The 11,039-nt window shown below is 30.9% G+C and overlaps 3 protein-coding genes across 4 annotated transcripts; 1 reads left to right on the forward strand and 2 right to left on the reverse strand.

Annotated features, from left to right (window-relative positions):
• Positions 1-99: 99 nt before the first annotated feature.
• Positions 100-6,689, reverse strand: LOC130446146 (translation factor GUF1 homolog, mitochondrial). Of its 2 annotated transcripts, none has more exons than XM_056782249.1 (9): positions 6,552-6,689; positions 6,178-6,499; positions 4,457-4,675; positions 4,131-4,399; positions 3,605-3,844; positions 3,037-3,284; positions 2,162-2,394; positions 1,897-2,109; positions 100-739 (listed from the first exon to the last, which is right to left on the reverse strand). In XM_056782249.1, exons 1-9 carry the CDS (start codon positions 6,614-6,616, stop codon positions 614-616), a joined length of 1,935 nt encoding a protein of 644 aa, XP_056638227.1. In that variant the 5' UTR covers positions 6,617-6,689; the 3' UTR covers positions 100-613. The 2 variants fall into 2 exon arrangements, with proteins under 2 accessions (XP_056638227.1, XP_056638228.1); XM_056782250.1 differs by having other exon boundaries at positions 4,457-4,656; positions 6,345-6,499; positions 6,552-6,666.
• A 991-nt stretch (positions 6,690-7,680) lies between these two features.
• Positions 7,681-8,451, reverse strand: LOC130445327 (probable 28S ribosomal protein S23, mitochondrial). The gene is made up of 3 exons (XM_056780901.1): positions 8,337-8,451; positions 8,125-8,286; positions 7,681-8,016 (listed from the first exon to the last, which is right to left on the reverse strand). Exons 1-3 carry the CDS (start codon positions 8,378-8,380, stop codon positions 7,728-7,730), a joined length of 495 nt encoding a protein of 164 aa, XP_056636879.1. The 5' UTR covers positions 8,381-8,451; the 3' UTR covers positions 7,681-7,727.
• A 380-nt stretch (positions 8,452-8,831) lies between these two features.
• LOC130445740 (chitinase domain-containing protein 1) lies at positions 8,832-10,300 on the forward strand. Its single transcript, XM_056781582.1, has one exon. The coding sequence runs from the start codon at positions 9,084-9,086 to the stop codon at positions 10,260-10,262; it is 1,179 nt and encodes a 392-aa protein (XP_056637560.1). The 5' UTR covers positions 8,832-9,083; the 3' UTR covers positions 10,263-10,300.
• Positions 10,301-11,039: the final 739 nt, after the last annotated feature.

The raw sequence follows: 11,039 nt of genomic DNA on the forward strand, positions 1-11,039 counted from the left end.
TTTTTCATATAAATTCCTTAGAACATATAATAATTGAAATGTTTTCGAATTTTTGGTAGATAACAGTATAAATCGTTATCAAATGGAATATGGAGTAGAGGTAAGGAGAACCATCTTAATTGCTGGGAAAGCTGAAAAAGTATTCATCTGTAAACATAAAATTATTGTTCGAAGACTCACCAAAATAACGCTATAGTGTAGCAAGTGGAAAGTGGGTTGAAAAATTAAATATTTCACCTGATTTGTGTAATTAAGAAATATACAGTACTTCAAAACTTATGTTGTGAAAAATAATTTGGTAGTTATAACCTATAATAAAACCATCCGCGAGAGAAACTTATCAAAGAAAACATTTGAAAGTTACGATTATTTTATTTATCAATACAGTAGCAGAAGCAGTTGAATGAAACCAAACCAGAAACGAATCCCCCTTTGTTCCCATCATTATGTGTATCAGCGCAACAACTTTATAATAGTTATTATTGCTTATACGCTGTGCAGTAAAATGATATATAAAGAAGAAATTATATTGTCAATAATGTATCAATTTTCAACATTCTATATTCAATGAAAATATTTTTTTGATAAGTATATACAAAAGGTCTGAAATCTATTATTTCTTCAAGACATCAATAAAAGTTTCTCTTGGAAGCGAAATATTTGCTACCATCCTCATTTTCTTTTTACCAGCAGCCTGTTGTGCTAATAATTTCATTCTTCTAGTAACATCACCGCCATACTAAAAAATAAAATACTTATTTCAATAGGTTGATCAAGTTTTTCATCTTGCAATCAATTTACATAGTTTTTTACAGGGACACTAACTAATGGATCTATAATTAGTATAAATGACAATATATTTATCAATTACTAATAATAGAGTATCTGTTTATAAATTGAACCAAGAGGGCAAGCTGAGTATTATTAAATTAGTAATGAAGATGGCCATCTGGAGACTCATAACGTGTTCATAAGAACGTGGGCCTCTTTTATATAACCCTTAATTGTTCTAGTATGCCTTCTTGAAACAAATGAAACAATCCACTTCTAAAATAATCTATTCAAAACATCCCTCCATTAATTATTATTATTAAATACTACATCTCTCGAAAAACAAAAAACCAACAAGACCAAACCATATGAAGGCGACTAGAGAAGGAATGTACTACAGAATATAACAGCTAGAAACAATTAGTTCAATAAATAAAAACACCCCCATAAAGGACAAGTAAATTCCCTAATAATTCCCAAGGATTTATAACACCTTCAAAGGAAATTTTTTAACACTAATAGTCATTTATTGTAGTTGAGAAGACCTATACAAATCAATAAAAATATTACATCAAGCATTTGGAGATCTCCTTACAATCGCCTCCAAGTAACAATACAAACATAAGAAATTTTACAGCGAGCATAGCAAAAAACAGAAAGTCTCTATTTCCAGCTTCATCCAAATCTACCAAATAACCATTGTTGTTATCCGGTGCACCTTTATAAATTGGTTATTTTACAGTCACCATTTTGCAGTTGTAGTTACTAATCATATTTTTCTGGAGTAGAAGAAAAATTAAGCGGCTATATCTAATTTAGACATTTCTTTGATTGATCGTAACTTTCCTCTTTCAATAAATTTTAGCTCTCTCTTGACAAGTAAAAAAGCTATTTTAGATACTATGATAAATTTTATTAAAGAAGCAAGAATAATTCTTCAAATCCTGCACATCCACAAGGTACAATATTAAAAAAATGTCTGTGGTCAATAGCCTTAGCCTTAGCCTGAGACCATTTCTACTCGTACTTATACATACACACACATGATTCTGTAATAGGATTTTATCGAACCTAACCTAAAAATATTGCAAATAGCTCCTTGCGGTAAATATAAAAAAAACTCACAAGTTTTGCAGTTACATCTTTCCTAAAAGCTTTAATATTTTCTCTAGCCATAATTTTTCCATTGACTGTAGCTTGAATTGCTATATGTATCATTTGCCTAGGCACAATATCTTTCAATTTTAATACCATTTGACGTCCAATTGTTTTTGCTTTCGTTATGTGCACAATGTTACTCAACTCGTCAACTAATGTACCATTTAATAATATCGCCAACTAAAAACGAATGTATGTAAATAAATGTATAATGATATAAATATCCATTTACTTTGACGAGATTACTACTCTGATATCCATTATCTTCATAGTCAAAACTGGCATAACCAGAAGATATTGTTTTTAGGCTATCATGAAAATCCAAAACAACTTCACACAAAGGCAAATCATACTGAAGAATAACTCTTTCGTTATCTATATTATTAGCGGATCTTTGAATTCCTCTGCGTTCCATACACAACGACATTATTGGTCCCAAATATCTATCAGGTGTCACTATGGTACCTAAAAATAAAAACTTCATTCAAACGATTGTTTAATATTTTTATTTTGTTGGTATGTTAATATGTAGTAGTTAATGGCAATACTGCATTTTCTAATATAACCATCCTTTAGTAGTAAGCAGTTAAGTCGCTGCTATCACAAGGTAAATAGTGGTACATACGTTGCCAAAATATTAATTTATGAAGAGAATATGTGCGTGGTATGATCTACTACGATTTCAAACTTGGTTTAAGAGTATTAAACATTTAGCGATAAAAATTCTTCACAAGAATCTGCATTTCACTGGTACATATTAAATAGTTCAGTCTACATATTTTCAAGACGCTTGGTTTCAATCTTCCTCATTATTCTTTTAAACTTCCTTCATTATATTGCTATATTAGTTTCTTTGGTTCACATATGAGCTAAAAGTGTGAACAGTCACAATGAACTAGGTTTCTAGCTGTTTTTTGTGCTTACTCTTCAGGTATCAAAGGAAGTTTTTGAAAAATTTCCTGATCACTCATATTCCATATTTTTCTTTAATATAATTTAGAGATTGTTTTGTAAAGGTATCACAATCCTAGATCTGGTCACAAGCGCCGGACTAACAAAGTGTTGGAGAACTGTTTAAGTAACTATATTAAAACTAAGTCAACTTACCTATAATCATTGGTTCAAATGTTTCCTCAATTTTAACATGTTCTGGAAAATTAGCAGGATTATTAACAAAAATTATGTCTGATCCATCTTTAACATTTTGTTTTGTAGGTTTCAATTTTATTTTATAAGTGACAGAAGGTGCTGTAATTATTGGTTCTGCACCATATTCTTGTGTTAGTCTTTGTGTGAATACTTCTAAATGTAGTAGTCCCAGAAAACCCAATCTCCATCCTTGGCCTAAAGCAGGACTTTAAACGAATAAGATAATTTTTTGATCGCATGTATTTTTTACTTTTAATTTCAATTAAAAATTAATTAAACTCTTAGGGGTCATTAGGAAAAATTTGTTCACCAATAGATAGATTCAACTATAGCTGTGAATCGCTATATAGCGAAAAAAAGCGTAACGATTTAACTCTTAGTGACATTTTATCTCTCCTAATCTCAAATTACCAGTTTTAAAGGACTGGTGTGTATTCCATAGAAATAGACAAGATGGCAAATGTGTCAATATGTTTCAACAATAGATTACTGAAATAGATATTCTAATAATGGCTACAAGTCTTACCTGGTATCCAAATCTACTGTAACTGCAGAATCATTTAGTGTCAGTTTATCAATTGCACTTCTAAGAAGTAGATGTTGTGATTGATCCATTGGATATATTCCAGCAAAAACCATAGGTCTTGATGGTCTGAAACCTTTTAATGGTTCTATTGGCGTATTACTGTGATGAATTGTATCTCCAATATGTGCTTCTTTTGTAGATCTCATATTACAGCCTAAGAGACCTATTTGACCAGCAACTCTTGAAAGTAACATAGTACTATTTTAATTCTTTTCTTCTTAATTCTTATACTTTTTCATATGTTTTTCTTGATAAATCATCTTGATAAAAAATAAAAATTGAGGTTTCAACCTATTTTATTTTATTAAAATATGATAAAGCATTAACAATTTGCATAATTATATTAATTATTTAATTTTCTATCAAAAGAAACCTAAAATCAAGATGATTTATAAAGAAATCCTGTTTTAATTTTGCAAAGTTTTTAAAATATTACAGAACAATTTTACGAGTTATATAAACTTACAATTTGTCAACAGGTACTTCACCAGGTCTGAGAACTGAAAGTGTTTTTACTTCATATTCTTTTTTGTTGTGGAATGTTGTAATTGAATCTTTGATTGAAATGGACCCATCTTGTACATAAATTAAATTAAGAGCACCCCTATATCTATCATACATGCAATCAAATATTAAGGCTCTTAATGGTAAAGTTTGGTCCACAGAAGGACAAGGAATTCTAGTCACTATGCTTTCTAATACATCCTCAATACCTATTCCCAACTTAGCTGATATCTTTAAAAAATACAAAATGCTATTGAATGTAGAAAATTACGTCTCATGCTAATATACCTTGAGAACATCATTTGGATTAATCTCAAAAAGTGTTTGTAACTGATTACAAACTCGAGCAGGATCTGCATTCTTTAGATCAATTTTATTTAAAACTGGTATGACAACCAAATTATTAACAAATGCTAGATAGAAATTAGCCACTGTTTGGGCTTGAACTCCATAATTAGCATCCACCAGAAGTATGACTCCTTGACAAGCTGAAAGTGATCTAGAAACCTAAACAAATGTAAAATTTAACATCTACACTACCGGTCAAAAGTTTTTACCCACTCTATAGCTTGCATAAAAACATTATGATGGATTTTGATATCTATATTCTAAAGAGCATATATAAATAAAAATATAGAGTAATAATAAAAATTCTGTCTATAATTTTTACATATTTAAATTTATGATTAATCAATGTAACCTACTCTTGCTTTTATGATTTCTGTACAAAATTTTAGCATTCTCTATAACACTTTCGAAAAATATTTGTTGTCTACTTGGTTCCATTAGTTAATCAGTATATACATGAAGTAAACATAGGGCACTGTTTTCTGACTTCCCTGTCCAATTTGTCCCACAACTCAATCGAGTTGAGGTCGGGCGACTGTGACGGCCAAATCATCACTTTCAGTGCATTCGTCCTTTCCAATTCTTTCAAAGATTCTTTGCACAGCTTTGAGGAATTATTGGGATCATTATCATGTAAATTTTCTGCCAATTAGACCCTTGCCACATCATTTTTTGAAATATTTTTATAGCCTTCCTTCTTTCTTCAAAATCCCTTCAATTTTTACTAAATCTCCATTCGGCATTCCACAAAAACATCATCAAGCCTCCTGTGTTTTGCAGTTGGGATTACACAAACTAACATCTGTTCTTCCTTTGACCTGGGCACAAACACAATTCTCTTAAACCCAAAAACCTCAAACTTTGAATCATCACTCTATAAAACTACTTCACACTCTTCATGTATCCAATTTTTATGGTCTTTAGCTCAACGCAGCCTCTTAATTTTTAATGTTTTAAGAGAAGTTTCTTCACTGCCACCCTTCCAAAAAGACCAATTTCTTTCAGTCTCCTAGGCAGATGCATAAATTTATTGATCTGAGCTGCTATCTATGGGTCTGTGAGTTGTCAATCACGTTTACTGATCATTAACGTACATTTATCTTCAGTAGTGATGGTTTTTTGAAACTACTTTGAATTTTTTCTGTCGCCAAAGCTTCTAGTGGATGCATATTTTTCACTTTTGTAGTCTACACTATGCTGAGGTATTTTTTATTTGGTGGTAATGGTATGGTTATTCTTATATAGGGTATGAAGACTGGCAATAATGAACGAGTTTCAACCGCTATTTACTTGGTATTATCCACTTTAAAACCTACAAGTCTGAATTTATGAGAACGAAAACAGGTCATATGCCAATTTCATAAAAAGTATAAATTACAGCAAGTTCTTGCATCTCACAGGGCTAACTGGGACTAAACTACAATCATAAACACAGAAGAAATAATTTGCAGTTGAAGAATAATGAACAAATCAACCACTACTTGCAAATTTTAACTTATCACACTCACGGACAAAATTTAAACATGTTTACCTACGAAGTAAACAAATAAGGGACACTTTTATCTTGAAAATTGTTGAAAGTGTATTATTTTGAAATTCAATGAATAGATCATGGGGTGGGAAAAAATTTTGATCGGTAGTGTATATTATTCATAAATTACCTCATTTGAGAAATCTACATGTCCTGGTGTATCTATTAAATTTAAAAGATAATTATCTCCCTTATATTTATACAATAAAGATGCAGTCTGAGCCTTTACGGTTATTCCTCTTTCTCTCTCAACTTGAAGCTTATCTAATATTTGATTCTGGCCTTTTTTTACTGTACCTGTTAATTCAAGAAGTCTATCTGCCAAGGTACTTTTTCCGTGATCAACATGGGCAATTATGCTAAAATTTCTTATTCGTTCTATAGGAATTTCTGCAAAATTTACGTCTAGTGAATCTGATCTATTTCGTTTACTTTGATAAAAAACTGGCACTCTAAAAATATAGCAATCAACGATTTAGATATATTATGATTTATTACACTAACAATTTATGTTTATACTTTATTCTAAACTTGATACAATTAAAAAATAAATTACACTTTGGCCTCATTTTAAAAACTATTTCTAACTATATGTTAGTATCAGTCTGCTTCTTTTCTCTTCAGTTGCAAAAGGACTATTACTATGGCCGCATAGTATTCAATTTACATCCACTTTGATTGAATAAGCATACAACCACTTTTGATCGACTGGGCATATATGTTTCAAATACCAATTATTATTAAATTTTGAAAAAAAAAAATATTGTTCAATGACGTTCCTGGATTTATATCAGTCGAGAAAACAACAATATGCCATAAATTTAAAAAATGGTTACCAAATCATTGATTCCCACATTTTTTTGTTTAAGTAACGCTTTCCTTATAGAGAAATCCCACCATATCAATGTCAACATTTGAAAGAGGTACGAGGATAGTCTCAGAAGTACCTGGCCTGACTTATAGATAAATGCGATATCAGTGTAGGATTTACGAGGGAATTAAAAAAGATCTTGTATGTATGTATATTGTGGTATCATATACACTGCGACTCAAAGGGTCTGTTGTGTCCCACTTTATAGCTGCGATACTGAGGAACCCAGTGTTTACAGTAAATCTCACTCCTTTTAAAAAGTCTAGAATGTGGAATGGCTGTAGTCGCCAGAGGTCTTCAACTTCTATTTCATAAATTCCCAGGTGTAGTGCTCTGGAGTTCCGTAGTGTTTCACACTTCGAAAGAATGTGGATAGAGGTTTCATCCTCTGTGCAACAAGATGTAGGGACAGTACTCTGACGGAACTCCTGTTAGGATTTGTAGATTGTTCTTACTTAGGTTGATACATTCAGAATATCTTCTCTGGTTACAATTTTCCAGAAGAGTCTTTGCCTGTCTCAGCCCCTGTAGGTTGTCCCAATAATTGGTTAGGTTGGTCCTATCTATTTCAGTGCTTTTTCCATTGCTCTGTAGCTGATACTGCAGAAAGGTTCAAGTCCCATGAAGGGCTTGTCTGCCCCCTAGTTTAGTGAGTTTATCAGCTATTTCATTTCCCAGGAATAGCACTTGAAATTTTGTTTGAATTAGAAACATTATTTTTCCAAAAAAATGAAATTTTCACTTTGAAATAGTGGACAGGAATAGATAATGCAATAGCTTTATTTACAAAATACTAAGAACATACATTTTCAATCTTTAAATATATTTGATATATTTATATTCACTTTGTCTTGATCTAATTTGGCTTGTTTAAATGCACTACTCAAGGTTACTGGTTCATCTTCAGAATCTTTTTTAATCTCCTTATCTCGTTTTAAAACTTCAATAGCTTCTTTGTATAGTTGTTCTTCAGTAGTGCCATCTCCTGAGTTCTCTTCCAATTTTTGATAAATGTCTACAAACCTTTGGGTTAAAGATTTGTAGTTATTATTAAATAAATTGATTGTTCCCACATATTTATTATTTCTATGGAATATTCTAGAAGAAATTAATTTCAATTATTCATCTACAAGAAATACCTTAGAAGAAAGAGTTTTATTAAGAACAAATGTGATCTTACAAAAATTCAAAGTAGATAATACATACGCCCTAATCCTATCTTCTTTGTAGAATATATTTTTCAATTTTATGTTTGGAATAGGACGGTCGAAACTTGGCTCTTCTTTTGGCGGAAATGCTTCGTATAAATCATACCATAGAGGTCTGTCTTCCCAGTTAAGAGCTTTGGATTTTATTAATCCTGTTGTTCTGAAAATATACTGAGTTGGTAAATATTGAATTTAAATTTGAAACCATACCTAGTATATATCGTGCCAATTCTTTCTAATCGACTTCCTGCCATTATTTTAAAGAATTTTGTTGAATTCTATTTTCGTTTTGTTATTACAATTAGAGCATTTTTCTTCTTCTATTTTTATGTTTGAATCATTATTCTTCTGTTTATATAGCCACGGTCTTATACAAAACCGTAGTATGAGCTCAGCAACTTACATAATTTAATTATATACCGATGCCAATTATCTTTGACCAAGCAGGAAAAATTCAAAAATAATTGTTTCTGGAGTTGGCAATTCCATTAGATTAACAATATATTGGATTATTGGACAAGTATTTCTTTGATTTAATATAGAAGTTAAAGCTAAATTACTCAAAAATAATTGATAAAATGAATGATGAAATATTAAGAAACATTGTTATTAGAAGAAATGAGCAACTGTGTCCCTTTTAACATTCTAGAATAAAAATCAGTCCAATATGTTTACTTACGAATGGAAGAGACTGAGACCAGTGCACGTCGAGAATGAAGAAGATATAAAATATAAAAATAAATCAGACTTTTAAAGAGAAAACGTCATCACGTAATAAAAATCAATATTGCAAGAAAATACCGACTTTTCATATTTATGTTTAAGATATACTGTAATTGTATGAATTACTGGAGAAAACCAATTCAAGATCAATTAAAATTCCGTACATGGATAACAGCTATATTCAAGAAAGCTGATACAAAATTTAAGTCACCAAGTATATGAATTCGAGTTGTAATGAAGATTCAAATTAGTATTTGTACTTTATTAATATTTGTTCAAGTAGTTGTCTCCACACTGACGCCGAAATCTGTCAAAAATAAAGAAAAAAAATCAAAAACTACAAATGAAAAACTTAGATTAGGGCCACAAAATTACACTGTTTTCAACAAAAATCTTGTTAAAGAATATCCTACGTCTAAAGAAATAATCACCAATCATCAAGCATTTTTCAGAGAAGTAGACGAGTATAATTTTGATGGAATTGTTTTGGGCTATGTAACACCCTGGAATAATCATGGTTATGATATAGCGAAAATATTTGGTAATAAATTTACCCATATTAGCCCAGTTTGGCTTCAATTGAAACGAAGAGGAAAACAAAAGTATGAAGTCACTGGAACACATGATGTAGATAAAGACTGGATGGTAACTGTACGTAATGCAGGAAGAGAGAGAAAACTCAAAATTGTACCAAGAGTGCTTTTTGAAGGTTGGACTGGCCAAGATTACTCTAGCCTACTATCAGATAATAGTGAAATGAAAGAATTTGTCAAAACTCTTGTTCATACGGCCAAAAAACACGATTTTAATGGTTATGTTTTTGAATTTTGGATGCAGCTTTCTCAAGTCTTAAAATTTGATATCCTTGTTAATTTTGTAAGACAATTGAGTGATGCGCTGAGCATTGAAAGTTTTGAAACAATATTAGTAATACCTCCAAAAAGAGGTAAAGAAGAATTATTCATTGATAAACATTTTGAAGCATTATATGATTATGTAACTGCTTTCTCCTTAATGACCTATGATTTCTCAAATCCATCTCAACCTGGTCCAAATGCTCCAATTCCTTGGGTTGAAGATTGTATAATATCTTTAACGTCAGATCTAAAGAAGCGTAAAAAAATATTAACAGGTTTAAACTTTTATGGAAATGATTACACTTCCAATGGTGGAAATGCTATTGTATCACATGAATATATAGAAATGTTAAATATACATAAAAGTAAATTACATTATGATCCACAAATTGCAGAACACTTTTTTGAGTACAAGCAAAATGGTATAAAACATTTGGTTTTTTATCCTACACTGTATTCTATTAACAGGAGGCTAGAACTTTGTAAATCTTTAAATACTGGAATATCTATTTGGGAATTAGGACAAGGACTAGATTATTTTTATGACTTATTGTGATATTTTAAGACTGATTAAAAATAAACTTCTAACATTTTCATAATCTTTTATTCACATTGTAACCAAATGATTAAAGAGATCTGGGAATACATAATTTAAAAAATCCCTTGAATGAATTATTGTATACCTATTCTATTAGTAACTAATAGAATAGGTAGCAAGTGAGAATTTTGGGATTCTGAGTGAGAATTCAAAGAACATAGCTACTACTTTAAAGTGGTAGAGATGGTAAAAGAGTTCCATACCAGGAACCTTAAGGTGCGATTTCTTTTGTCAGATATTTGTATCAGTAAGCACAAGACTTGAATTCTATTGAAATAGCATATTAATACGGACTACCGTATGGCAAATTCTCTTATCCATATAACCTCAAAAACTAATTACTGGAGGTGGAGGAAGTATTGCCATCTGTTCTGAAAGAGTTACCAACATCACCGTGTGATTTTTTTTGTAATTTACAGAAATAGAAAACCAATATCAGTATGATGTGCCCCTGAAGCCTCCCCTCATTACCATCACTTAATGCTCTTAACAGTCTAATATAGTGTGCAAAATTTGGTATTTTTAAGTTAAAGAGTGGCAAAGAAATAATCTTTTTGCTCCCAATCGTCATATTTCGATTCTCCTATACACCTCTGCTCTGTATTGGTTCTAATCTGGCGAACCCTGCACATCTTATCGATTTATTTTGGAAATACTGGATTTAAAACTTTGGCAAACAAATAATCTACATATGCTGTTTAGAAGTTAAGGAAAATAGTAATTAATGAGAGCAGA

The sequence above is a fragment of the Diorhabda sublineata genome, chromosome 6 (assembly GCF_026230105.1).
Source record: "Diorhabda sublineata isolate icDioSubl1.1 chromosome 6, icDioSubl1.1, whole genome shotgun sequence".
Lineage (NCBI taxonomy): Eukaryota > Metazoa > Arthropoda > Insecta > Coleoptera > Chrysomelidae > Diorhabda > Diorhabda sublineata.